The sequence below is a fragment of the Falco peregrinus genome, chromosome 1 (genome assembly GCF_023634155.1).
Source record: "Falco peregrinus isolate bFalPer1 chromosome 1, bFalPer1.pri, whole genome shotgun sequence".
Lineage (NCBI taxonomy): Eukaryota > Metazoa > Chordata > Aves > Falconiformes > Falconidae > Falco > Falco peregrinus.
In genome coordinates this window covers 43,585,699-43,613,687 of record NC_073721.1, presented here as the reverse complement: position 1 = coordinate 43,613,687, position 27,989 = coordinate 43,585,699, and the positions used below count along the sequence as shown (strand labels likewise).

The following is a 27,989-nucleotide window of genomic DNA, read 5'->3' as shown; positions in this document are numbered from 1 at the left end:
TGTTTTGGGAGGTGCAAGATCTGCGAGCTCTGGCCATTCTGCAGCTCATAGAACTGGCTGCTGCACAGGGTGCTGGATATGGGTGCTGAGAGCCACACCAGGGCTTGACACCTCCAGCCAAGCAAATAGGAAGTCTACGTTCTTCTGCAGCAAGTCACAGTCATCTCCACAAGCAAAGTCGATGGCCACCAGCCACCTCCGGAGGGCAAAAGGACAGGTAACAGGCAGCAGCAGGGTGGAGGCTGAGAGGCTTTAACACACGTGGCATCATGGTCCCTCCACGGCTCTTGTGCTCAGTGCTCTACAAGCCTCACTGACACAGTGGCCACAGCCCAGCTCCATCACTGTCCTCCTCCTCTCCATCAGAAAAAGGGATTTACCTGAAACATTATGACCTCAGGCAACCTGCAATGCCCTGGCACTTGATCCACAGGCTGCTCCATAAAGGCAAAGTCTTCTGTGAACTCCAGCAGGACTTTGACCCCTCCCGAAGTGCAACGTCAGTTGGCTCAAGACAAATGGAGAGATGTAACCAAGGAGACGGAGGGAAAAGCAGTTTAGGAGAAATGATCAGAATTATTTGCATGGGTGCAAATCAGGCAAACAGGTCCGGCTCAAGAAGAAAAAGGTCTGTGGCTGAACCTCCTCCACATCAAATCCTGCACGTTTGTTTGGTTTCAAAACACTTCCATTTTGAAACTCACCTCCTGCTTGTTTGCTTTCATGTTAAAGGGTTAATTAACCTAAAAAACTAAACAAAACTATTTGCTTTAAGCTGACTGAACTGATTCATTCAACGTTTGTTCTTTTGCTGTAAAAAGAAAAAGCAATAGCTCTGAGCTGAGCTGATTTGGGATTTTTTTTCCCCTTCTCACCCTCCCGCACTTTCTGGTTTGGCTACCAGACTGAGAAATCCATTACCCACAGGGATCCCAGGCCAGCCTAAGCCACATCTGACAGTAAAAGAAACCAGATTCTCCATGTCTTTTTAGCTCCTGGCTTGCTTCTTGGGGCTTTCCCACACGCCTTCAGCTCCCACCAGGGCTGGTGGGCAAGCTGGGTGTTGGGGAGGGAGAGGACCCTACGCAGAGAGGCTGCACTTTCCCCTCCTCTCCACGAGTCCAGCTCTTGAGGTCAGCACTGTTTTTGAGACACAGCCCCTCAGCTCAGCCAAACCCCGGCATGGGGACAGCATCGGTGATGCCATCTCTGGTCCTGAAACCCTACAAATACCCAAGCAGCTGTGAGACGGTGTCAGGAAGAAACACCAAAGAGACAGCAAAGTGGACTTAATATGAATCTTTAATGCGCAGAACAAGCTGCCGGGAGCCTTGCAAACAAAGGCTGCGCACGGAGCCGGTCCGTCGACTCGGAGTGGTACAAAAGCCCAGCTTGCCTGCAGCATCCCGGCACCTGCCTGGCATCCCCCTCCGGGATGGGACCTTCGCTGGCGGCGCGGTGTCACCGGCCACCTGCGCCACCTTCTTCTGCTGTCCTGGGCCACCATGGCACCGGGGCCCCTTGCCCCACAGCTCCTGCCCCACGGCAGGACAGGCAGGGCGGGGGTCACCCTGTGCCCAGCAGCTCCCCTCTGCCTGGCCCTGGCCTCAAGCAGGTATCACCTGCTCCCAGGATTTTGGAGCATGTAGTCCAGGAAATTCAGTAAGAAAAGATTAAAAAGGAGAGGCTTTTATGCTGAGTCAATTTAGGTAATTTCTTTTTTTTTTTTTCCTCTTGAAAAATTAAAAAAAAAGGAAAACAAATTAAAGTCCAACTCGCTGATTGCTTGTTTCTCTGCCATCTGCGTGAGAAAGTCCTGTTTGGTCTTGCTTGTCCCCTTCCACCCCCTCTGAACACCACCCGACCCCTAACCCCACCAGCCACTCAGCACATCACAAGTCCTCGACTCCTCGGAGTCCCTTTGCCTCCCACAGCTCCAGGCCCGCACCTTCCCTCACCGCCCCTTGGACTCCCCGTACGTGTTGCGCAGCATGGAGACCATCTTCTCCTCGCACGTTACTTTGGTGTCCTTTAGGATGCTGTACCAGACCATGCCAGGTGGCCGGACTTCTTCGCTGCGGCAGAACAAGTAGGGCATGGTCTCGGTGCGGCTCTGGATGTAGGCACTGCGTAGCAAGGTCGAGCAGTGGCTGCTGACCTTCTCCAGCCTCCTCAGGATCAGGTGTGCCTTCCTGGAGGGGACAAACAGAGACAGAGACAGAGCAGTGCAGGCAATGCACAGAGGAGACCAGGAGCCAGGACTTCTGGCTTTCACCACCAACTCTGTCTTGTGGCAAGAACAGACAAGACCCATTGTCTAAGACATTGCCTTTCCTGTTTCAAGCAGAGAGAAGCTCTGTTTTACCCAAAAGTTCTGGGTATATCTACTGTTTCACAGCACCAAGTCAACAGGGCTGAAGGGACCTCAGGTCTAACCCACTAAATCAGCTTGAGTGCCCTGGGGACACTGTCTGCCCCTGGCTGGCTGGTCACCACCACCACCCCCCCCCCAATGTGCTGGCCCCCATGCACCTTGGTGAGACCCCCAGCACCTTACTGCTCCCAACTGATGAGCCCAGCCCTCCCTTTCCTGTTTTCCCAAGTCTCTAGGAGGCAAATGGCCCAAAAGGACTGACACTAGACTAGCGAGGATAAAAAGCACAACATATTTAAGACAAAACAAAATAAACCCATAAGAAACCAAGAATCCCCTTGTGGGAGTCTGCAAAGTGCTAAATCAAACAAAGGGAGGGGAAGAGGGTTTACATCAGTGGTCTGAAAGTCTCAAGATCACAGATTATTTCCTCTCTCTCTGGTGCCACAGGAAAGCTCTGGATTTGGGGCTAGGGGATTTCGCAGTTCCTCTGCAGGAATGTAAATTCCCGATAATGATATGTCAGGGGCAGCACTGTCAGTCAGTGAGACATAAACATGGGGATTAGTTGATTATGAGAGCTGTGCGGTGCTGCAGCTCGGGCTGTGAGCTGCCAGCCGGGGGGAGCGCCAGGAGCCCGATGCAGCCGCACACCACAGGCACCCGGGGACGGGATGCAGGGAAGGGCTGGCCAGAGTCACCCCAGCGCCAGGGCAGAGACAGGGGCAGGAGGCAAGAGGGCACCCCAGCATCCCCAGCCAGCTATGGATCTCTCCTTCTGGGGCAGGAAGCTGGGATGAAAGGCTGTGGGAAACCACACCACTGGTCCCCCAGAGCTGCGCTTGGAAAACTTTGCTGCTCCCCGCCAGGGGTGATGGGCTCAGGTCCCCAGGGGCAATGGGCTCAGGTTCAGCTTTCCAGGGGAAGGGACGAGCAAAGGCCTTTCCTGGACAACACTACATAGTAGCCATATATTGATTTAATCTATAAAGATGAGCCTGACTAGGCAATTTGAGCCTCGTTAACTACACACACTCACATATATAATAATGATATCATGGGCTGAGCTGTGCCCAGCTCTGACAGTACCTCTACTCAGGCTACTCTCCACAGCAGCCACCTGACCTTCTACAGCATCTGGTGCTCCCACTGAGCGTCAAGACCTGACACACTGCCAAGAACAGGTCCTTCACAACTGGAAATCTGCCTCCAAGAAGTTATGAAATTCTACGATGGCATTAGATGCTTTCAGTAACAGCTGATTGATTAAAGCTCAGCACAGCAGCAAACCAAAGCCTGCAGTGACTGTCACTACGGTTAACAAACGTCAGCAAATCACAGTCTGTGGTGCTGGAAGGGACCAAAAGTCATCATCTGTGCCACTTCCTTCCTGGGATCAACCTGCCTTGATGAATATCTGTCTAACCTGTTCTTAGAGCTAAGAGCTGGTGATCTTTCTAGTGCTCACCCATCCTAACGCTGAGAAATTGTTTCTTAACATCTGTGCTGATTCTCCCTTTTTGGTTTTTTTTTTTCCCAGGGAAGGCTGAGCAAGCACAGGGCCCACACTCAGCTCATAAGATGGACTTTTATGTGAGCTGACAGTGCTCAGGAGGAGAGTATTTAAGCCAGAATACCCTTTGCCTCTAAAAAGATGACTATCACCTCTCTAAGGCCATAAATCCATGGTCACCTTATTTATGGTAAATCATCTCTACTGCCAAAAGGGGGTATTGGCCCTTCCCCAGCCCAGCTCCTTGTGTTTGTGCAAGCATCTGTGGACCTCAATGCTGTGCCATCATGGAGAAGTTGTCCATCCAAAGGCCAACCAAGCAACCCATGGATTTTCCCCAGACTGGTTTCCACTCCAGCTCACCACAAGGCCTTTCCCAGCCATAGCATAGGGAGTGACAATGAGTGGCCATGACCAGCCCTTGAGGGAAACCCCAGTGGTGGATATCCACAGCTTGGCCCAAACAACACAAGGAGCGGACTCCCCAGCATGCGACTACTTGTGTCTGCTGGCCAAGCTCTTCTCCTCTCCTCCCCTCTCATCATTCACCTTTCTCCTACCCTCCATAGGTCTTTTTCTACCTCATTTCCCTTGGCCTCCTCTACCTTCCCATTTTCATTACTTCCATGATCTTCCGGATTCTGCTAAAAATCACTATGTTGTCCTTGCTTCCTAACATGTACTCAGGTCTCTTAACCAGGCAAACATTCCTATGTGTGAGGAGCAGCTCAATGTTAGCAAGAAGTCCAGAGGTCAAACCATCCAGACCTGCTGATGTGTCCCGTGCTGGAGGCTGGGCTCCTCGTGGAGCTGGTCTCCATACGTCCACTGCCTCTGCAGTTGCATTCAGCGCAATTGGTCCCAGGAAAGATGTTTAAGGGTGGGATGCAGCACATGATGGGTTGGCCCTATGAGGATGCTGAAAACACACTACACTGTGGTCAAGGAGGAGACAGGGTGATGGGGATGGAGGGAATCGGGCCCCTTGCTTTCCATCCAGTGCTGACGCCCCCATTTTGATGGGATTCACTGCTCTGAGTCACTTATTTTAGTGGGGTAATGAAGTCATGTGTAAATGTTAGATTTAGCTTTCGGCTGTCAGCTGTTCCCTCTTAAACAAAATAAGGAGAAAGCGAGACAGAGCGGGGCAAGGGGAGGGGTGAGAAAAAGAGAGAGGCTTTCTGGTGAAGGCTGGGTAATAAATTACGGGAGCAGTTCTTGGGCTGCCAATTTAACACCATAAATCAAGCCCTGGGTATTACCCAAGTGCTCCTTGCGGAGGACTGTCAGGTCAGAATGACCACCTTTTCAAATAATGGAAATGAAATCTTCCTAAATGCTGACCAACCTCATCCCTGCCAGAAACAGTGATTTATTGCCTTATTAAAGGGCAGGAATTGGGAGAGGACATTGGGGGAGTGAGCAAGGAGGGGAGTCACTCTCATGGCTGCCTGTGGCCAGACCCCAAGCTCTCAGACCCCAAAAGGGATGAAGCAGCCCCCTTCCCCCTCATCCCACAGCCCAGCCAGGCGGTGCCCCCATGCTGGTATGAGCCAGTGGTGCCCTCACACCTGCCACACGCCTTCTGCAGGGGCTGTCGCTTTAAGCTGATGCCAGCCAAGGACTGATTCTGGTCTTCCCTATGTGATGGATTTAGGAGGTCACAGCTGCAGTCATAAATGATGAAGAGGGGGATTTAAAAGTAGTGATGACTCTACGTGGCTGCATCCCTCTGTGGTGCCTCATGGCATGGTGGGGGAGAGGAAAGCGGAGGGGGGTGGGTGTCTACTGCTGGGCACTTTCCAAAGGCTCATGCTTGAAGCAGTGGTCCCACTGCAAGGGAGTGCAGCGCAGTGATTGCACAGGAGACAGGGCGCCCAGGTCGCTGGTTGCCAGTGCCAGCTGTGCAAGGATGTGCCCAAGAGCAGGAGACGTGTTACTCCTGCTCTGCCCAGCCTCAGGGGTGCTCCCACAGGGACATTCATCCCCCAGCTGCACAGCGGACAGCTATCACCCACCTTGATGGCTGGTGAGGGATGAAAACATATCCAGAGCCAGTAAAACCCTGCCCTATCTCACCTAGGAGGAAGGTACTAAAAGAGAATGAACCAGCATGAAGAAGCAAAGAAGAAATGATACCTGAGCTGGAGGGAAGGATGTGTTTACTGGGACGGCTGCAGGGAGAGGGTGGCTGTCTGGCTGCTGTTTTCCCATATGGGGTGATTTTGTCATAAATTCAGATTTTTACACTCTACTGAGAACTGACCTGGGTCTGTCAGACCCTCTTGTGAGAGGACGAGTCCAGGACTTGATGGCCTCTTATCACAGCCTCCCATCGGTACATTGCATTCCCCCTCGGTACCAGAAGGCAGCTGCTCTGGGGATGCACTTTGTCTCCTGCAGCCGTCCCGGCCGCCTGCCTGAGCGACTTGCTCGAGCAACGGAGAGGCTGGAAGTCCTGGCCTGATGCCACATCCTGACCCTGTTGTTGCTGGTGGCCACAAGTAGAGGCACGGAAGGAAGATAGTAACTAATTATTTGTCGTCCCCCCCCCCCCCGGCTCCAAACAGCCAGGCCCTGTTTGCAGTGGTCATAAGAATTGCCCTGAAAACACAGTAAAAGCAAATACTAGAGAAATCTTCCCGTTGCTGTGTCAGGAAGCGCTCTGGCTGCACAGATCTGAATGCACAGTAGCATTAAACATTCACTGGTTTAGACAGATTCTTCGGTTTTGTTGGAACAAATTAACTCCGTGAGATTCATTTGGTGTCTGTAAGAGGAACGGGGGGAGCAGGAAAGGGGTTGTTGTTGCTAAAGGAGACCAGCAGGATGAGGCAAGCCAGGTGCCAAGATGCTGCTGACCACAGAAAGTCCTGGTTTAGGGCCACCTATGAGCTAAGTTTTTAATGTCTCCTTAATGTAAACGGTCTGGTTGGGACATCTGGCTATCAGTGTGTCTTCTTGCAAGCAGCTGTTTGCAGTAACCTGTGGCTTTCATGGAAACTGGGCTCACGAGGACTCCAGTGTGATGTATTTATTACACGGAGGCAATCAACTTCCCTCTTGTCGCTCAGTTTTATGAGCGAACATTTACTGTGAAGCTGAGGCTCATCTGATAAACATTTCAAGGTACGAAAATGAATGTTCCCCTGGGAAGGAGAACAGTCTATCAAGTAAAATTGTGTTACGAGATGGTCTCCCCTGGCAAATCCTCACTCGCCTCCTGCTACGTCAGTGCCACTGTTTCTGTCCAAGCTCCCTGAGAAGCAAGGCTGGACAGCAGAGCTCTGCCCCTATCAAGAGCCTGGCACCAGCTGCTGCAGCGTCCATAGATGCTTCCCCTTGGCTTCAAATCACATATTTCTCAAGCACAGAACAGGGGCACAGGAGCACTGCTAGGAGCTCATCTGGCTCGGTGAGCAAGACAGACAGCAGCTAAATCGACCACTGGCTCCAGATGTAGCTTGGTACAGTCGGGCAACACAGGCAATTTAAATGTCACCTTGCAAACTGTGGGCTTGATGCAGGTATCAGGTTAGATAGCATCCTTCAGGAAGTGTGTTGGATCTCAAGTAACAGAAGAAATGAGGATGTGTTAGAAGAGATTGATGGTTCCCAGGGATTTAGAGAGAAAGGAACAATTGAAAAGGACAAACAAGTCTGCAGTTTCATCAAAGGAGGAGGACAGCAGTGGGAAGGATGAGCATGGCTAATGAACTACCAAAGAAACTATGACCAAGGTCATCTCTGGAGGAAGGCAAGCCGCAGGCTAGCTGGATTCATGTCCAGGAGGGGTGTAAACCATTGTGAGGAACTGTCTTGCTGGTATTATGGACAGATCCTCAGCTGCATCCAACAAGCAGATGGGAACAGTGGGGAGAGAAGGAAAACCTTTTCCAGTTATTCATGTACTGCAGGATGCCATTCCTTCACCTTCCTCTGCTCCAGCTTCTCAGAGATCAACATGTTAGAGGAGGACGCTGGATGAACCGTGTCTCTGAAAGCTTCAGAGCAGGTCAAGGCTATTCGAATCCTGTAAGAGATCTCAAGATGTCCAGAGAGATATGGCTACTTGTGAGCACTTCTCGAGGAGTGTTTCCCAAGGGGCTGGGTGGCAGTCTGGCCTATGCTGGGACACTGCCAGGACGCCGCCAGCTCCCTGGATGAACGTAGTTCATGTATCTGCGATCTCTTAGTGCCTTACCACCCCTCTCACTGTGCACCAGGGGCCTGCAGATGCAGTCCCTCTGGAAACGTTGCCCTTTACAGTCCCAGAAACAATCCCCTCCCAGCCCTTCTCAGAGGATGAAATGTAAAGTAAGGAGAAAATACTTTCAGCATAAAGCTATATATAGGTAACAGATGAGGTGCTGTGTGCTTGCTGGCATCCTCACATGGTGTCAGGGGCACCACAGAACTGAAATTTAGGAGGACCTTTCCATTGCCTACATCAGCAAGCTGAATTATTCTTCTGGGAGAGAAGGAAGGTGGAAAAAGGAATTTTGGAAATATTTACGGTTTGTACAGCAACCATATACCACTGTTAGAATAAATACATGTCAAGTCAGGTAGATAGAGAAATAAATAGAAGGAAGTGTCCATGAAACATACTATTTAGAAGACCCAAGTTTACTGCATATAGATTGCTCAATCACTGACCCCTCTGATGGTATCAACTAGTCAATCTACAGAAAAAGTAATAATCTGTTCACCACCACCTCAGCTCTGTCCTTCCATGGGCTCAGAACTGTTTTCTCATACAAATAATCCCGCTGCAGCAGGGTGTTTGCATGGCCACACATGTCCCCAGCCACACAAGGACCTAGCAGGTGCCCAAAGCCAAGCCTGGGGCGAGTAGTCCTCTCCTCAACTGTCCACAGGGAATATTGTCTAGGTGTGGAGGAAGCTAGTCCAAATGCAGGATGGCAGAACGGATCTCTCCTGGGTGTAGAATCCACCCTACTATGGGGGAGGCTGGTCCTGGAGGTCACACCATGTTCCTTGATACCAGTGGGCTCCACCAAAAACTGCCCAAGAGGGATTCTGCTCCCCATTACCCAGGTATTTGTCACGCACCAATACTACCCTAGAGGGATGGATTTGCTCTGCATTCCTCAGACACCTCCAAGGTATACAGCTGCCTCTGTACTGCAGCTCTTGATACCTAATGCTTGTCACTCTGCACACCACTCAACACACACCTGCTGCATTTGCGCTTCATCATCACCGTTTCCAGCCATCCACCCTGCAATGACTCAGGGCATCTCTGAACCCTAGGGCAGCCATGGTCTCACCTACCATGGGCTCTACAGCTGAAGAGGATGAGTGCTGGTCCCGGTTTACACTCCATCCCAGGCCTAATTTACACCCTTTCCCCCCACCCCACCAACTTTTCCAAAAGAGCCAGCTCATCTGCAGTATCACCCGCCCGGTTCAGGCTGGTTGCTAATGGTCCCACGAACATTCATCCAAGGGCCACCAAGCTGCCAAGTGGCCCATAAGCATTCATCCACAGACCACGCAGGACCTGGTGGTCCTATTGGGTGGGAGGACATTTTGGTGAACACCACAAGGGGACTTCTCTCAACTATGAGGAGAAGGAAATGAGGGTCACATCAACAGTGGCCAAGCAGAGGGGTGCTCCCGGCAGTGGGGCAGGGGAGAACGCCGGGAAGGGACAGGTACCTGGGCCCCAGCTCATCCTCACTGCGCCACACGAAGTCTCCAAACTTCTCATAGTGGGAGTTGTAGTGGTGCTGGACTCGGAAGAGCATGGAAGCGGAGACCTCCATCAGCGTGTTATAGGCTGTCTGCTGCTCTTTCCCACTGGTGTAGCCATTGTAGAGGTTGTAGATTTTGTCAGCTATCTCTGGAAAGGATCAGGAGGGAGGGATTAATGAACAGACAGACAGTACTACGGAGGAGGAGGAGGAGTGAAGCCCCTGGCAGGAGGGGTGGGCATCTGATGACTGCCAGTCCCCTGGGACTGCAGCAGGGTTTGGTGACCTGGGGAGCATTTTGCATTCCCTCTGGCTAAACCAACAGTGAATGCCCTGCATGAGCAGAGCGGGCCCAAAGACTCCAGCAGTACTCCATGAAGGAACGGGAGAAGGAGAGAAGGGCTGCCAGCACAGGCAGACACAGCCTTGTCCTCCCAGGTAGGGCAGGCAAGCTTTGCCCACACTCACCAAACAAAAAGCCATTGCACAGCTAAGATGCTGAAGGGTAGGAAGAATACAAAAATATTGATAATAAGATGGTACTTCAGCCAGAAATACAGCACATCATCACTGCATGTATCTACTGGGCAGCTCAGATGTATTAAACAAGAGGGTGCACTGATGCAGAAAAAAGATCTTTTTGGAGATGAAGAATGCACAAAACTCCATTTCCTTCCCTTTCTTTAGTCTCTCCTTAGCTCATTTTTCCTGGAAATGCTTATCAGTAACATGGAGCAAAACATTAATAAAAACTTTCCTTTGTGTGCTTTTCAAAACAGAAAGAAAGCAAGAAAGAAAACAGGTAACCTGCCTTGCACTTAGAAGAATCTTTTGAAATTTGAAAGCAGCCAAGCACTCAGGGCATAGAAACAAATCGGATTGGTTTCAAAACTGGAAAATGCAAACGTGCAGAAGTGGCTAAGCTTTATGGTATTTCTGTTTCAGAATGGAACCAGCTGCCACCAGCACCCTTTTAAACACCCAGAGCTGACAGCATCTAGCACCGCTCGCTTTTGCAGGAAGAGATCGCTGCTTCTCCAGGGGACATGCCAAACACATGTTACTGGCCCCCATGGCCGTGTGCAGGGAAGGATGCCATGGCACTGCGTGGCACAGGACCACAGGAGCTGCCCAGCCGAGGGGACTTTGCTACTGGACACTCTTGTTTGTCACCCCTTCCCAGAGGAATGTCCCTGTGCCCTTGGGTGAACTTACGGGAGCCCTTCACACTGGGAGAGGAGGGACTTGAGGGGCTTGCAGGAGTACAATGAATAGAGGAAAAGCAAAATCAGCAGGAAATGTCTTCTGTTGTGGAAGATGAGGTGCCTGAACACTGACCTTCTGCCTTGCTGTCGTCTACCAGTGGGCAGGCTGTCCTCAGGGTGACCGTGCTCAGCTCCGAGTGTCTCCCTCGTGTATCCACCGCATAGAGGGTAAATCTGGAAGGCAGGAAGGAAAAGGAAAATAATGCCTTTATCCCTCAGTCCCACACTGCCAGGTTGTTATGGGAACTGGCCTTCACAAGAGCAAGCAAAAATGTGGTCCAGGCTCCTATCAGTCGGTTTTGGCATCTCCAGAAGACATGAGATGAACTTGGCCTTAGAAGAGGAGATGACCCGGGGAAAGGAGCCAGGGCTGGGCGACAGGCACAGCATCCCCATGCAGCATCTGTGGACCTGCATCCCCTCTCCCCCTGCCATCCCTGGGAGCCCTGCAGGGCTGCACCCTGTAGCTGCCTGACTGCAAAGACTTGGAAACATCTCTGGGGTTGCTTTGCCATGCGCTGATGCAAACATCAGAACACTGTGGCATTTGCAAGCTGGGCTCCTCTCCCGCCCTCCTGAGAGCCAAGCAGTAATTCCTGCCATAAGTGGGCTCTGTGCTGACAAGTGACAGCTCGTACACATCCTGTGAACGGCCCTTGAGGTTGTTTTCTCCTTCATTTCCTCACCAGGGTGGGGTTGGTAAAAGGGTGGGAATGATAATTTCACACTTGAAGCTAATGGAGAGCATCTGACAGTAAAATATGGCTTTTGTGCTGAATGAAGCATTGAATAAACAGGCTGTGGCTGCATGGGATGTCCTGGGATGCTGAGCTCAGAGTCCTGGTCAGAGTATCAAAGCTCCAAACTGAGAATGCTTCTTCGCAGCAGGGGCTACAATCTTCCGTCCACTCTCCCAAAAGGCATCAGTTCATATTTATTCGCTCTGAGCCAGGCACGGAAACTCAAGCTGGCTTTGACAAAGTGCAGGAGCTGCCTTGAACCCCTTGGAGGTCTGAGATGCCTGGTGGTGGGGTACCCAGATCCCAAGAAATAACACAGCCCCGCTCCTTATCCTGAGGTAAAAGCAAGCAGCTCTTGCGAGTGAGTGCAAGGAGTACCATAAAAGCAGCTGAAGCTTAAATGGGATTGAGACCCTGAGGTATGTTTACTTAAGGAATGGTCCTAACTCCTTAGCATCCTTAATGGGAACAGAAGCAATGCCTCCCTTTTCCTCACCCCACACACGAGCACCGCCAGCTCCCCCCTCCTCCCCACTGGCCCTGAGCACCCCAGATGCAGCCGATAAGAGCTGACATTTGCACGGTAGCAATTCCCAGCACAGGACATACTCTCTCTGAGCAATTAGCATTAACAATACTTGCAGTCTGACAGGATGCCAGCAGACTGCCAAGGAACCCGCTTCTGCGTAGGGACAACTCCCATTGTCACAAAGCTGGGGCATGCAGGGGACACGCATGCTGAGCTCACTCACGGAGCCGTTATTTAATTCTTTGGCATGACATCATTTTCCTTAATTTGCAAGGAACGTTGCTCAGAGTGGGAGCATCTCAGGAAGGACATCCACACCGTGCAACTTCACAAGTACCACACACAGGCTGTTCTTCCGCTATAATTAAGGGACAGCAACAGAGCAACAGGGTAATATTGAATTCAGGGCAGGAGTCTAACTTCAGGGCTTTGCATCCCATCCCAGAGGTGACACCGTCCCTGCTCCTCCCTTCAACAGACGAGGGGTTCAAGGTGACTAAGGAGTCTCTTGCTGCGAGCAGGTAAGCTATGTGTCTCTGCAGCTTGGCAGCATGAAACCCTCTTTCCAGGTCCAGAAAGCAACAGCAACAGGGGCACCCACTGTTGGGTGGGGGGACCTCAGCCCCAGCAAGACAAGGAAAGCTGCAGTGGGAGAGCTGGGCAGACCCCAGGAGTCCTGCCGCCCGTCCAGGTGCTCAGCAGTGGGCAATGGTCTTCTCACTCATCAGCACAAGCACAACAAGCAGTAAGAGAGCTGGAAGTACAGGCTACTGCCATGAGCTGATCTCCATCCCCATTCTGGGGTCACTGGCTTAGCTACAGTGGCCATGCTTTTCTTTTTTAAATGGGTGAGCACAGCTAATGTGTAACCTCTGCTCTGCCCATAGCAGCTCAGTCAGTAAGGCTCCATTAGCTCTGAGGCAATCAGTGCCAGAGCACTTTCCTAGAAAAACAGAAGACTTTTATCACATTGCTATTGTAATGTTCGTTCAGCAATTAGTGCCCACATCACATATTCCATCACCAGCCGGGTCAAGAGGACTGGCTGGGTGTTAAAGCACATGCACCCACCCCTTTGGGTGATGTTCAAGACCTGCGTTAGCCCTCTGGCTGCACTTTTCCCCTCTGCCCAGAACACACAGAAACAAAGTCACTCGGCTGCCAAGAGCAAGAGCATCTGTACCGGGCAGGCCTGGGTTAAAAAACACATATCAACAAACAAGCCCTTCATTTCACCATTTTTTCAGATGATATAAGGATAAAAAAACCCAAAATGTAAATGACAAAACATCAGAATCAAAGTGATTTTGATGTAGTCAAAAGTTATTTTCTGAGAAGAAAAGTAATTGCTTTACTTCACCTGAAACCCGTCCCCTTTCAAGAACCGTAGAGGAAAGGATTGAATTTCCATTCATCCTGAATGAGACATTTTGGAATCAGCACCAGTAAATCCAGCTCTGGTGGAGGCTGGCAGCCCCGGCCACACGCAGCCCTCTGCACCGCTCTAACTCCTTCCAGCAAGTCATCTCAGAAGGTCTGAACATCAATTACGGTCCAAAAATCACCCTGAAGCACAGCAGTGCTAATAGCTCTGTTTTATCAATGGTAAACAGAGACATACGGGGTGAAGCATCGTGCCCTGGAGAGGCTCAGTGACATGAATGATTTGGAAACTCGGGAGATGGTGGCTTCCAATCTTCTTCTCAAACCACTTGACCACACAGCCTCTCTGCGGCAAAACACTTTTACAGCCAGTTAATGGCACTGCGCAGAGTGCTGGGGTTTATTTTTTTCTTTTATTCCCGGAAACAGACAATTAAGAGGAGAGAGTGCAAAGATGTGTGGCTAGTGTAAACCCGGCATTAATGGTCAGATCTTGCTTGCTACACCTGAGCGAAACATCTCTGAGCATCTGAGCATCCGGCAGATGCAAGCAAGGAGCTGCTGGCAGGGACAAGACCAGCCTGGGACCCAACAGGGCACCAAGAGGGTGGCTGGCAGGAGGAGAGGGACCACCGCTACACAGGAGGGATGGGGATGTCTGCACAGCAAATAAGGGGAAAACCAAAGTGAGCACGACTGAGGGAGGGAGCTCTGCAGGGCATGTGGTGGGCTGGAGTCCAGCTCTGCAATGCTACGTGGAGATTGTCCTGCCATACTTACATCTACGTACAGTGCTTTGGGCCAAGGATGAAAACAGGCAGCATCCTCATGGATGATGAGGAGCTGCACCTAATTATGCCAACCCTGGTAATTTGTTAAAAAAAAAAAAAAATGAAATAAAAAAAAAAAAAAGGAGGCCAAAGAGTGGTTCTGACTGCTTTGCCCGAGGCAGAGGATCTCTGGGGTAAAGTCAAAGCCAGAAACAAAAAGGTCCCAGACCCACACTCGGTGCATGAAACCATATCAGAAAACCTGGAATGCCATATGGTAGCTGTGATCTGGCAAAGCCTCCTTCATAACCTGGAGGTGTTTTGTTTAGCAATAAACTTTCCTCACAATGTTTTCTCATGTTCTCCCTGTGCTTTCCAAAGGAGCTTGGGGCTACCTGCTACCGTCTCACAGCTGATCCTCTTTTTCACCCGTGCCTTCAGTAAGATTATATACAACATTTGATATTCTAGAAATACTAATATATATATTTGCCCAAAGAGCTTCCAAAGAGCATTTCACCACTCAAAGCACATATGCTCTTCGCAGAGATCAGCTCCTCCATGCCTGGAAACGCCACCACCTCTGCCGCAAAACCCAGCATATAGGGTCCTATAAAGTAATGCCGCTTCAATGTTTACTACAAAATCCAAACCTATTGGGACCCAAAGGAACTTTTAGAGAGAGATAGAAAGCAATTAACATGTGGCCTCATGAAATGTCAACACCTTCCTCATAGATACCCCACCCAACGTTGGCTGGAGCCTGGATTTTATCACTAGGCTCAAGATGCTTCTTGAAGAAGGAAGAGAAAGTGGAGGGGCGTGTTAAAGCTTCGGTTCCTGGAATCTAACGACTGTGGAAGATAGTCAATTGTGTTAAAAAAAAAAAAAAGAAAAAAAAAAAAAAAGGAAAAAAAATATCTATCCCTTCTCAATTGAAAGAAAAAGAACCCCAAACACAAAATTCTAAAGGCATGAAATTGTAAGGCTGACGATGAACCCCCAGAACATGTTATTTATTTATAGACAACAATGTCAGCTCATGTTTTTTTTAACTTCCTCTCATGATGCTCATGATGTTTGAGTGCTTTACTCATGATCCTTATTTGTGGGAAGGGAGATAAGGACTTCTGCATCTGACCTTCCTCAGCTCAGCAGCTGATTTCTCTATATCCTACAGAGATACCACAGGCATTTCTGTTCTGCCTTGTGCACTGCTCTTCCAGAAGCCTCTGGGCTCATGCAGCTGCTGAATGACGTGCTGTACCACAAATGGGCTGTAGAGAAAAGGCTCCAAGAAGGAGTCCAACAAGCACTCCTGCAGCTGCCAAACACCCCGCTAAGTGACCGTGTGCCTATGAGTAGCTGGCTGCACCCAACAGCAGTGGCTGTTGTGGCAAACCCGGGCTGTGCTGAGGAGACCCCTGCACCGTGTAAATGGGGGACAGGGCAGAGACGCTGCTCCAGAGTGCAGCGTCTTGCAGAAATGCGGTCTCACGATTTCCAAAGTGGTGCAAGCTGCTCTCGTCAGTAGGGCTTGAGAGCTTGGCTGATAGGCCTGGGCTGGGCACTCTGCTCCTGTGGCCACGAGACTGTCCTGCTGCTAGCTCCTGGAGCTTGGTGCAGGGCCGAGCTGTCCGGGGTCACACATGTGGCACAACGGATGCTCTCGCCCCTGGCAGCGTGGTGCCACCACCATGATGCTGAGCACAAAACCACAAATCCTGACCTGTCTGAGGTTGCATCACCTTGGTGTTATGTGCAAGCCCTGGCATCACCCTCTGGTTGGTCACAGCTTGTCCGTGCCTTCTGCACAGCCCAGGGTCTGTGGGCTCGCACGCAACCAGCGCCACGCTGCTGAGGCTGGTCCAGCATGCTGACACACAAACATCACACCCCTGCTTTGCCAGCCCTTCTCACCTCCTGTTCCAGCTGAAAAACAATTTGGAGGCCTCTGTTTAAAAGCTCTCAATGGACCAGCTCTTGGCAATCCCTGCCTCCCCACTCCCCGGTGATTTCAACACGGGGACTGGGCACGAGGAACCCGGGCCCGCAAGGCTTGGGCTGTGCCCGGACTCAGGCACGGGCAGAGCGGAGCTGCCAGGAATGCTGCAACAAACACACATGGGTGTAAACACACTCCTCACACCCAGCACTGCACACCCTCATGCTCAGGAGACCCACAGTGTCCTCTCCCAGTCCTCCAGGGCCTTCAGCTCCCAGACACCAAGGTGAGGGGCTCGCTGAGAGCATGTGAGTGTTTCTTTGTGCCGATACAGCAGAGCATCAGTGTGGTGAGCAGCAACAAACCTTCATCTCAGCATCTACTGGCTACTAAAACCATCAATAAATTTACACAAAGAGTTTCCCTGAAAGACTATTTTGCAAGTTGGGAGAGCCATGGGGTGCTGTGGGTGTTCTACCCCCAGCTGCATGCCACAAGGTGTGCATGATCCATGGGGCCACTGGGCACCCACATACCCCTGTCCCCCCTCCATGGGCTCATACATCTCCTGCTGAGCCTCCCAGCCATTTTCATTGAAGGCTATGGAGCAGAAGCGGGGCTCGCCTGCCAGCAGCAGTCTGGGCAAGCACAGAAAGGGGGTGGGGGTGTTTAGTGCAAGCATTCCCAATTCAGAAACCATTACAATTTAAAAAGAAATAAAATCAAATAAAAAGCAGCCTGTCCACACAAGCCACAGGAATGCAGCTTAGCTTACTGGCGACTCTGTGATTTGGCATAATTAAGAAAGGTAAATGAAAACAACCCCCCCCAGTCTCTGCAGCAAATGCCAAGCAGACAATAAGCAGGGAGTGGTTTTTGAAAGGAGAGGACTTCTTGGTCTATTTGTTGGGCCCTGACTTTGGGCTGATCACTAAAGTCATGCCTGTGCCCATGGTGCCAGATAGCAAGCTGGGCTGGTACCCTGGGACAGGACTGGGCACACTGCATGGATGGGACTGACCATGCTGCATCCCTACCAGAGGCTCTGCTGGAGGCCTGGGATGTGGGCTGAGCTTTACAGGGCAGTGGATGTCCTTCTGCTGCCTCTCCAGGGCTGGAACTGTCACAAGCATTACAGCAATCAGATGCTCCTGTTAGGGCATTTGAATCCTGGCGGGAATGTGGAGCAGGGCTGGGGGGAAGGGGCTTGCTGTGACCTCAGGCTGTGCCATCACAGAGGGGGCAGCTCACCCTGGAAAAGGAGTTTCTGAGCAGCTCGGTGCCAGCTGCACGCTGGGGAGAGGCACCGAGGGAGCCACCACCAACCTGCTACCACCACCCACAAATTGCTGCTTATCTATCATACCTCTTCTGCAAAAGGACCATCTCCTTTTCTGCATTGCCATTATTGCTGGCTCTGCCTTCCTGCAGAAACTATACTGCAATAAGGAAGCAGTGGATAGTGCCATCTTGAAAAAACCCCATCTTTTAGAAAGCTCTCCTCACAGCTCTACCACCCAAGAAAAGTACCTTTTATAACTGGGCTTCTTTTAACCATCTGTGACAACAGACCTTGCTCCCATCAGCATGATGGAGGAACAGGTTAGCAGCAACGCTGGTACCACACCAGAGCATTGAAGCTTTGCTGTTACACGAATACATGAGGCTGTCAGTAAACTGTTCTCACAATTCACACCTTTTTTTCCAGGACAGCAAGTGCTGCGAGACTAATCGTTATCCTTCAACAGATGCCTCTCAACAATACCAGACCACAGTTGTCAGATGGAGGGAAATAAATGTACCTGCCACAACATGCCTCAGGTGTCTGATGCCTTTTGGAAGCATATAAAGCAGTGCCCATCAAATACTCCTGGCAGGAGGAAGAACACAGGCTGCTCTGCACAGTAAGAGGCTGCTTGTTCAAGAAGACCTCTGGAAAAGGGCAGAGGAGACCTGATCTCTGAGATGGTGAGGACAGGTGGAGCAGCTGTGGGGCTGGGAACAGGGTTGCACAGCCGTGGGTCCATCTCTGCTCTGTGGCAACCCTGGAAATGTCACCCAGGGTTATCTGCACTGCAAGTTTACTTTGAGTTGCAGCTGATGCCATGTCCATACTCAAAACCACTGACTTGAGACTGTGGTACTTAGGGGAGCTACCAGGGAGGAGAGCAGGTCTACTTAATGCATTACAGGAGTGCAGCACAGGACAGTGCCACTTTGGTGTCACGGCATCCCCCCACCGCACTCACAGAAGTGTTCTGCGGCACCCACTGCACGTACCACAAACCGCAGAGCTGCCACGCACTGCTGCTTGATGAGAGACGCAGAAACTAAAGCAGTATCAGATGCCTTCTTATCTGGCACCTGGATTTATCTGAGGCAGCAGCTGAGTGGCACTGAGGAGGTGACAAGAGGGAGTAGAGGCTCACAGGAGACTGCCGAGCATGTCTACATGCAAGGTCGACCCCCAGGTAGCACAAACAAGGTACCTTGGTGACAGTCTATCAGTTCAAGAGCTGACAACAGGAAAATACCGCTCCGTGACTTTGGGCACTGAAACGCTGTCTTCCCTCGGCACTGGGTCAGCATACTATGCTGCTCCAGGTTTCCTAGGTTTGTCCTCTGTCTCTCAGCTACAAAGCCACGGAGATTCAAAACCTGCAGCGGGGAAGGTGCGAGCACCGATCCCCCCGCTCCCACGGCAGACACTGCATGCCTGAGCCAAGCTACAACGCAAATTCGCTCAGCTCTCGCTCCTTACAGCACTTCATCAATCTCTTTGTGTTTCAGATCCCTGTCAAACAAGATCCAAAAAAAAAAAAAAAAAAAAAAAAGGATGAAGGGGAAAGAAATAAAATTAATTTTAAACCTTTTTTTAAATAAAGATCATTTCTTGCTACTGCCTGGATCCATTGCCTTCCCACTAGAGATATCCCCGGCAGGATGCTCACCTTCCCAGCTTCAGCTGCAGCGTCTCAATTTCCCAAGATTTCCCTCGAAACCCTGTCAATAAACCCCACCGGAGCAGCGATTCCCAGTACCACCATGGATGTGAAAGAGGGCCTTGATACACAGGCCACCATCTGTTCCCTAGAGCCCTGCTCCTGAATGATACCTGTGTTGGAGGGCCAAGATCCCACAAGGAACCCCTTTGCCAGACGGACACCTTGCAAGCGGCAGTGCCAAGATTGCCTCAGGTGAAAAAGTGTTTCACTGGAAATGAGGGAAAAATGCCAGCCGGTTTCAGCAGGGCCATGGTTTCACCCAGAAGGTGCAGCACGGTCACTGTAGCCCTCCTGGCTGCTGCATCCTTCACTGTCCCAGGGCTGGAGCACCAGCAGTGCCCCCTGCCACCCCCCCGCCATTTTCTCTGTCTTACAGACTTCCTCCTTTGTCACCCCTGCCCCTTGCAACCACTGGCAAGGAGCAGATAATTACTGCCTCACCCTCAATAAGGTTTCTATTTCCCCCGTGCATGGCTCACACTCAGAATACATCCTTTCAGGAGCAGCTTTACGCCACTGATTAGCAGAGCAAGCTTCTCTGTAGAGAGGGGCCGCTGCACTGCACAAAGCTTCAGCTGGAGACAAGACGTGGATGAGAGAACAGCTCCTTGGCACGGCAGCAGGACAGCACACCCAAAAAAAGCTGCCCTGACATGAGATAGCATTAACATTGCAACCCTGGGGCTTTAGCTCCTAGGGGTGCTCCGAGGAGCAAGAAGTCTCTTATTAGCTTGAAGATGCCCAGTAGACCCTCCGGGGTGTCCCACAGGGATGGTCCCTGAACCCTGAGGACAGGACAACGGCAGAAAAAGCAGGCTCACTCTGGAATTACCAGCTTTGGGCAAAACGGATAGAGGGTGTCTGAGGTCCGTATTTCTTGGCAGTTGTGGCCTTGCTTTCGTCCTGCTGGCTGCGAGGATGAAGATTCGCAGATGTGCTTATAAAGGCAATGCAGCAAAAATTGGCCCAGCTCTTTGCAGTCTCCACTGCCTGTCTCAGGGCTTGAGGCAAGTTGTTTCCCCCCTGCCTGGCAAGGCCAGAAAAAGGCCCAGGTTACCCAGGATGTGAATTCCAATGTCCCTCGGTGGGGTGAAGAACCAGAAGGAGGTGGTGCTGAGCCACTACGGGCTGCTGCTTTTGTCTCAGTGAAGCAAAAGCAGCCCGTATCAGTCTGTCGAGTGCCAGTGTCCCTGTTCTGCTGGGACTCACCAGGAGATCCCAAACAAAGCCTTTGGACAAAGGTCAAATGAGTTGCCTTTGACTCCCCGTGCTGCTGGAACAATTCCCCCCACGCCATGGCTCAGATTGACGCCTGAGGCTGCAAACCACAGGGGCTCATCCTGCTCCGGCTGCAGAGAGTCAGCAAGAGCTGGTGATGGATCAAGCTGTCCTGGGCACAGCACAGCCAAGGAGGGCTTTCCCCAGGCTCTGCATCCCACATGTTCCTCGGGTCCTGCTGCAGCCTTCACACGGGCACTGCAATGACCATCAATCCCTCTAGCTCTCCACAACCCCCCCACCGCTCCCAGGGCCAGGGTATCCCCAGGCAGCACCTGCATCCTCTTTCCCTCCCGCTGTAATACCTTCTGCTCCCCGCTTTGGCCCAGGACAACCCTGCCACTCTTCCCAAAGCCACAGTCCAGCCCACCCCACCCCCCGTTCCCCGAAGCCTCCAGCCCCAGCTTCATGAAGGTTATGTGTTGTGGGGTAGATCATTACTCCATTACTCCGAGGTTTGGCTTGTCTTCTTCACAGGGATCTATGGTAAGTGGCTTTCAGCCTCATCTAAAAGCATTAGTCCTGCATGCTGGGTGGGTGTCCCAGGAGAGATGCATCACTTCAGTACTTGGGCTGCTCCTAGGATGGCTGCCGTCCTCCTCCGTGAAGAGACAGCAGGGCTCAGGGAGGCTGCGGCTGCAGGAGACGAGAAGGCTGCTCAGAAGAAGGGAGGGAATAAATCAAACTCTTCCTCCAGTTGTGCCAGGGAGAAAGGAGAGACAAGCGAGGCCCTGGACCCCCTGCAGTGAGCTCCACAATGGAAATGTTCACAGCTAACCATACCAGCCGCTCAACCTACCAACACTCTGCCAGGCTTGGCCATCGCCGGCCCTGGGGAGATGGGGGGAGAGGAAGGTTGTGACCCTTGGCAAATTGGGAAACGCCTGCCCCTCCCAACCTCACAGTCACTCTAAACAAGAACCAGACACTCCACAGTTCGCTACCCCAGGACATCCCCTTGGTAGGGCTTGTTCTCATCCTCCTGGGGGCTTGGCTTCCATCTGGGCTGCTGGTTGAAATCCAGCCCAGGCTGGTAGTGACTTCAAAAGCCAGTGTCATCTGCAGAGTAGTGGGTGGTCCACGTCAAGCGAGTCGATGGCTGACTGTTCTTATATAAGCCACCACAATAGGGCCTCCTGCTCAACAGCCTCAGAAGAAAGGCAAAGGGCTGGCTGCCTCGACCACAGGGAGCGGAGCCCATCCTCAGCCCCGAGGGTGGTCCCACTGGTGCAGGACGAGTCACCTTAGTAGGCTGGCATGGGGGGGTGGTTGTGCATCCCTACTAACAGAGGCTGTCGATCTATCTACCTCTGTTGGGTTTGTCCTCAGCACCATTGGCCAGCCTCAGCTTCACCCTCCGCACAAAGCACAACAATAACCGCACACAAGGGAATGGCTTGGAGGAGGGGATCTCCTCTGCTAGCTGTGCTTGCAGCATCCCAGGCAGGATCCAAATGTGCCAGCCTCCGAGAGGCACCCACACCCTGTGCCGGGCTGCAAGAGCAGCAAGGGCAGCCAATGGGTCCCTGCAACAGCCCCACAATGCTGGCACAGGGATGGCATGGGGGGAGGATGGTGGCAAGGCAGGGATGCTGCGTGCCCGCAAGCCCCAGCAGAAGGACGCAAGCCAGGTCTGCTGTCGCTGCTGCCCGCTGGCCTCTTGCCCCATGCCCCGAGGCCCCCGAATCGAGGGGGGACAGGGCCAGGGGCTGGCAGTGGGCAGGAGGTTCTCACAGCTCTGGCAGGCAGAAAGGGAGGGCGGAGGGTAGGACAAGGCGGGGGGGCTCCGAAACAAATAATAAAAACAAAATCCCAGTAAGCACGTTAGAATTCGTTTGAAGTACAGAGGAGCTTTCAGGCAGGGTTATGTACATCTCCCAGCCCGGCGTGATTTACACATTCCTTGCAAGCAAAGGAATCTTCCCTGATTTGAAGTAAAACAGATGTTTTGTGTTTTTCTCCACTACGCGCCCCCCACCCCCCGTCCTCCCCAACTCCCAGTCTCCCCACCCCCTTGTAATAATTTCTTTATTGAAATGATGGCTATACAGCCAACCAGCCAGGAGCGAGAGCCCTGCTACCCTCAGCGAGCCTCTGCCAGGACTGCAGACCCACTGCCCCACATTTCGGGAGGGTGCCTCGCCATTGCGGTGGCCATGCTTGCAAGCATCCAGAGGTGCGGAGCCAGCTCCGCTCTCCTGCAAATGCTGCTCTGGGGTCATCGCTCCCTGCAGGTTTCTTCCCTTGCTTTTCCCTCTGCATGGAAGGATTGCAACTCCTCCTCTGCAGCTAGAGCTAGGACATGGACCCTCCATCCCTGCTCCACCAGCCCAGGTCCAGGAAACTTTCTAACCTCTACTGTCAGTCCAAGGCTGTGTTTAATGGTGGGACTTGCTCTGGATCCTACACCTTAGCAACACACCTCACCCTGGCTGGGCTCTGTCCCAGCAGTGTCGATCGAGAAGGGCAGTCTGGCCGATGCCCATGGACTGGCAGCAGCTGCATTGCTTGCATATCCCAAGTGGAACAACCCAGCACAGGGGATGGCGTTAGGCAGGCAGGCTGGAGCTGGGACTTTCTCTTGGTTTGAGGACTATGTGACCTCAGCCAAGTGACTTTACCCGTATTTTTGTCCCATGTTTTTCATACAGGAAAGTCATTTGGGGAAGGAGCTTCCTTTTCCCAGAGAAGTGCACAGCACAGAGCAAAGCAGGGGCTTCTGAATGCTGGTTGATGCTGCAAACTACTGGCACAGCCATGCCCTTGAGTTTACACTCAGAATAATAACTCACGGCCAGTAGCAAATCCATCTGGCTCCCCCCATCTTTCTTTTCTTTCTCTTTTCTTCTTCTAAACCCTGTTGTTATTTCTCAGTACTTCGTTGGTGGCAGGGTGGGAAGTTTTTTTGTAACACATTCTCGTACCACTGGGACTCACTCCCCATTCCCGTCTGGTACAAGAGATTGCACAAGAGAGAGAAACAAACGGGGATGAGGAAATGCATGTTTATGAGAGGCAGCACTGTCATCGTGAGCAAGGGACCCCCCGCAAGAGCCAGCCTGGGAGCCAGTGGAGAGTTTCCATTCCCTCCTAACACTCCATTCATGCCTTGTTTCATACCTCCCTGGAGGCTCCGCGACTGGCCACGCTCCCACAGCACGGTGCAGGACTCACACCCTCCATGTGCTGCCTTCCGCGATACTTGTTTGTTGGGTGGAAGGAGAGAGATGTTGTTGTCTCATAAAGATAATGAATTGAGAAAGAGCAGCGCCCTGCGCTGTTGCATGTGCTGCTTGTTTTCCTGCTGGGGTTTTCCCTCCTGCATTGCCCAACACCCTCCGTGCTGTGCACCTCGCCTGTGCCTGCTCCCCTCTCACACACACACACCCCTGCTGCTCATCCTTGCAGGGCTCTTCGTTAACACCCACCATGGAGGCTTGCATGGGCCTTCCCTGCTCGGTGTGCTGCGGTCGCTGTGATGAGCATCCTCCTGACCTGATCGGGAACCCTCCGTATAATCCAAACCACATTGCTGCCTGATCAGATACAGTCACCGGTAAATAACCTTGACTGCAGTGGTCTGGAAGAGCGAGGGATCCTATATCACTGCTATTAATGATTTAGGATCGTACATTGTTTGCAGATGACACAGAGAAGGTCTCATCCCTTGCTGCTCCCTGCCCAGGCACCTTCCCCACAATGGTCCCTGCCCCACCTCACTTCAGAAGGCTCTAAGTTAAAGTCACTGGGGTGACACCTACCCCTACCCCACGCTGGTGTGCATGCAAGGAACGGCGATGGCTGATCTCTGCACTCCCTTTTGCACGACAGAGCTCCCAGAGATGGGGCTGGGGTCCTCCTACAAACAGGTGGGGTATTAATAAAACCAAAAGCAATCGCCCATGCACACATACTACAACCCACCTGGGTCCCTCTCCCTTCTGCTCCTGCAGCCCCCTGCCTCCCCCCACTTTTTTTCACACACCTCAATTTCATTATCTCTCATCTTGAGCTGCCTGTTACGTGCTTTTTGCCAACATAAATATTTAATCCTGGTGCATTGCAAGAAAGGCCCTCATGGAGTTAATACTTCAACTCATGTTTCCACTTGGAAAACAATTCAGCGTGTGGCTGTGCAGCAGGTACAAGCCAGGGACAGAGCCAAAAGCCGGAGGTGGCCTGCAAGAGCTTGAGAGCCCATGTGGGGTGATGCGGGTGGGCTTCACACCGCGGGCTGGGCTGCATGGGGGCAGCTGTGCTGGAGCAGCGAGCGGGCAGGTTTGGCCAGGCAATGGAAGTGCCACAGGGACGTCACTGCCTGTGGAGCACGCTGTGGGGTACGCTGCCAAGCAGAACTCGGGGTGCGGCACTTTGCTGGGCTCCAGAAGTATTTAGGTTACTCCTTTCTCCACAGTGCTTTTGGTTGCAAAGACACTGAGGCTATTTCCATAACTGCGGGGGGGTGGGAGATGCTCAGGAGGGAAGAGAACGCTATGCCAGGGGCTGGCCCGCTGCAGAGGCAGCTCTGGTTGCTGCTGCCGCGCACTGCCCTGCAGCTGCCCTAGCAGAAATCAGGAGAAGAAAAGGTGGAAGAAAAGCTGCTGGGGGCACAACAGCTCAGACCTGAGGCAAGGTAAGCACCCAAGCCCACGTGACTGAGCTAGCGGGGCACCCAGTCAGTGGCCCCAGGTGTCTGGGCAGGCATCTCCCTGAATCGGGGCTCCCTTCGCACCCCCTCCTGCCAGGGCAGCAAGGCTCGGCGCCTGGCTCCACCAGCACAGCTAGTGAAGACGGGCCCCTGCCCCACCACCCCCTCCACCCACCACCCCCTGAACAAAAAGAAACCCTCAGACCCTACTTCTTTTTTAGAAACATTTAAATTATGACATAAGCTTTGGCTCCAAGGGTTTTCAGTGAAAGCCAGGGTATTTTCTTTCCTCTTTTCATAACAAAAACCATATTGCTGCATAATCAGATTTATCTCATTCCTGATGAGGGAAGTGAGCGTGTGTGCGTGAGGTGACCAGGAGTGATGAGGGCATGTGCGCTGGCAGCAATCACTCTAAAGGTACTCAGGGCAAATATCATACCCTTGGCAGTACGAGTTGGCATCAGACTGGGGAGACCAAGCAGAGACCAAGTGGGCCTTAGCTCCAGCAGGGACCACCTCCCCATGGCAAGTCTCACCTCCCCATGCAGATGCCACCTCCTCAACCAAGTAGCTACTTCTTGGCTTTCTCTCCCATTTTATTACGCTCTTCTCCTCACTACAGGAAACCTAGCAAAGGGGCTAGCTCAGTTCTAACACATCTGCTTTACAGCTGGGAAAATTCAGGAAGAAGCGGTTACTTTGAGGTTACTTGCTAACCTTGAATGTCTCCATTTTACACTGACCTACCCTGGTGCAAATTCAGCTGAAGCCAATGGGAGCTGTGGCTCTGCCAGCAAAGCCTGGAAGATGATGGTCCCAAAATGGAGATGTATGAATTCACTGGCTACTTTTGCAAACACAGGTTCTGCAGCAGGGCCTTGGCCATCTAAGTAGCTGGCCAAGCAACCAAGCCAGTTACTTCAGCCATAACCTAACCTGAGACAGGCAACGAGGGCTGCAAACCTGTGAAGTTGAGAGATTTCTAGCCTCAGCCCATACAACCGCAAAAGGCCCCCAAACGTGGGCACTCCTGACAAGTCCGCTTCCAAGCAAGAGAGTGAAGCAGCAGCAGCCGAGGTGGAGCAGTTGCAGCCATGCCCTACCACACTCCTGCTCCATCAGCAGAACCCAAGGCTGCCTGAAATCTAGGGGAGCAACATCTCCATCAACCACAACAGGGCCTGGGCCAGACCCCATAACCGAAGATGCGACCAGCACGGAAAAATCCAGATGCGCTCAATATCCACCAACTAGGAAAATACAAGCAAATTTCTTTTGCAGAGGGGAAAAAAACCCCACCCCCCAAGGAATAAGTTCAAGGTCACTTGAGATCTACTGGAAAGCAACTGACTTCAGCAATGGCCTGTGCAGGGGGGGTCCAGCACCCACACAGCCTCCCCAGGACAAACAGCCTTGCTCCGTGACCCGGACGGGGAGAAGGGGTGGCGGAGCTGTAGAGGTCACTGTGTGCTGATAAACTCCAGTGCAGCACAACCAGGAGGTGGGTGCTCACAGATGTAATGTTCTGTGCAGGTCCAAAGATTAAAAAAGATTTTTTTTTTTTTAAATACGCACCCAAAAATAACTAAAGGAAAATTAAGATAAAGTGCTCTCTGGGGAGACAAGGCTGGTGAGGGACTCTGTGCTGTTTAACAACAAGAAAAGGATGGTGTGGGATGTGCTGCAGGTGTTATTTAGAAAACTGAAACAAAACAAAGAAAGTTTAACTAGTTTTATGGACTTGCAGGCCATACATAAGATATATACACATTGCTGGTCTGAGCTGGGACAGATCTGGTAGGTAATGGCATCCAAACTTTGCCTCTAGAGTGTGGAGGAGAAGATGGGCAGGTAGGATTAGCTCATGACTTATCTTTTTATTTAGATAAGCATCATCTTTTGGGCCAAATATCTCCAGCTTTTGGGACCTGGGGTCCCATCCAGAGTCTGCGTGAGCTGATTTACTCCACAGGCTGTGGGTATGGCTCCAGGTTCAGATAAGACCTGTGGGTGCACCAGTATCTGAACACCTGGGCACCAGAGCAGCTTGTCACATCCTTCCTGGGGTCTATTTATGGATGCAGCTGTTTCGGCCTCTCCTTAAGGCTATAATTAGCCCATTAAAAACCTAAGTTGTCTGCAGTTATCAGGCTGAGCTGCTACTGGGTGCAGGGAGGCAGTCAAAGGAGAAGGCAGGAACTTCCCACCCAAACATCGAAGTGTTTACTAGTGACACATGAACCCACACGTGGCAAATCCAACCATCGTTTTGCAGGCAGAGTCTGCCTGGGGTGTACCAGAGCTATCCAGCCACAAAACAGTGCACAGTGAAGGGACAATCACCCTAACAGAGACCTGAGCAGGGAAACAACACCAGCACCATACTACAGAAAGTACCAGCTCCAATCCTGCTGCAGAGCAGCCCTGCTAGCCCAGGCCTGCACCCTGTCTGACACCCCCTTGCTCTCCTCGTAGCTTGGCAGAGCGACCCTAAAGCCACAGGACTGCCAAGCGAACGCGGCCATGCTGTGTCTGGCTCAGGCTGGCTCACAGGCAGTCTGCTTGGATCCTTCTGCATCACGCTTGCCCATAATTTAAATTCCAGGATCAGCATGGGCAGAGCTTGTTTTGGGCTGTGTGCACCCCAGCAAGACTGCAAGCAGGGCTCGGATCTGCAGAAGTGATGTAACACTGCCTCTTGGTGTCAAAGCCCTGGTGCTGCCCCCCACAAGGAGCGAGCATCGCTCCTGGAGGTGCAGCAGCAGGAGCTTCATCGGCACTTCGGAACAGAGGGGAAACTCCAGCTGGCAAAGGGG

General features: G+C 52.0%; 1 protein-coding gene across 1 annotated transcript in view; it reads right to left on the bottom strand.

Moving 5' to 3' along the window:
* Positions 1-1,290: 1,290 nt before the first annotated feature.
* Positions 1,291-27,989, bottom strand: part of ASTN2 (astrotactin 2) — a 354,170-nt gene continuing 327,471 nt past the window's right edge. The window contains exons 21-23 of the mRNA XM_055802618.1: positions 10,946-11,046; positions 9,573-9,756; positions 1,291-2,192 (exon numbers count right to left, since the gene is read on the bottom strand). Of these exons, the coding sequence (XP_055658593.1) occupies positions 1,955-2,192; positions 9,573-9,756; positions 10,946-11,046 (523 nt within the window). The 3' untranslated portion in view covers positions 1,291-1,954. The remainder of the gene's footprint in view (positions 2,193-9,572; positions 9,757-10,945; positions 11,047-27,989) is intronic.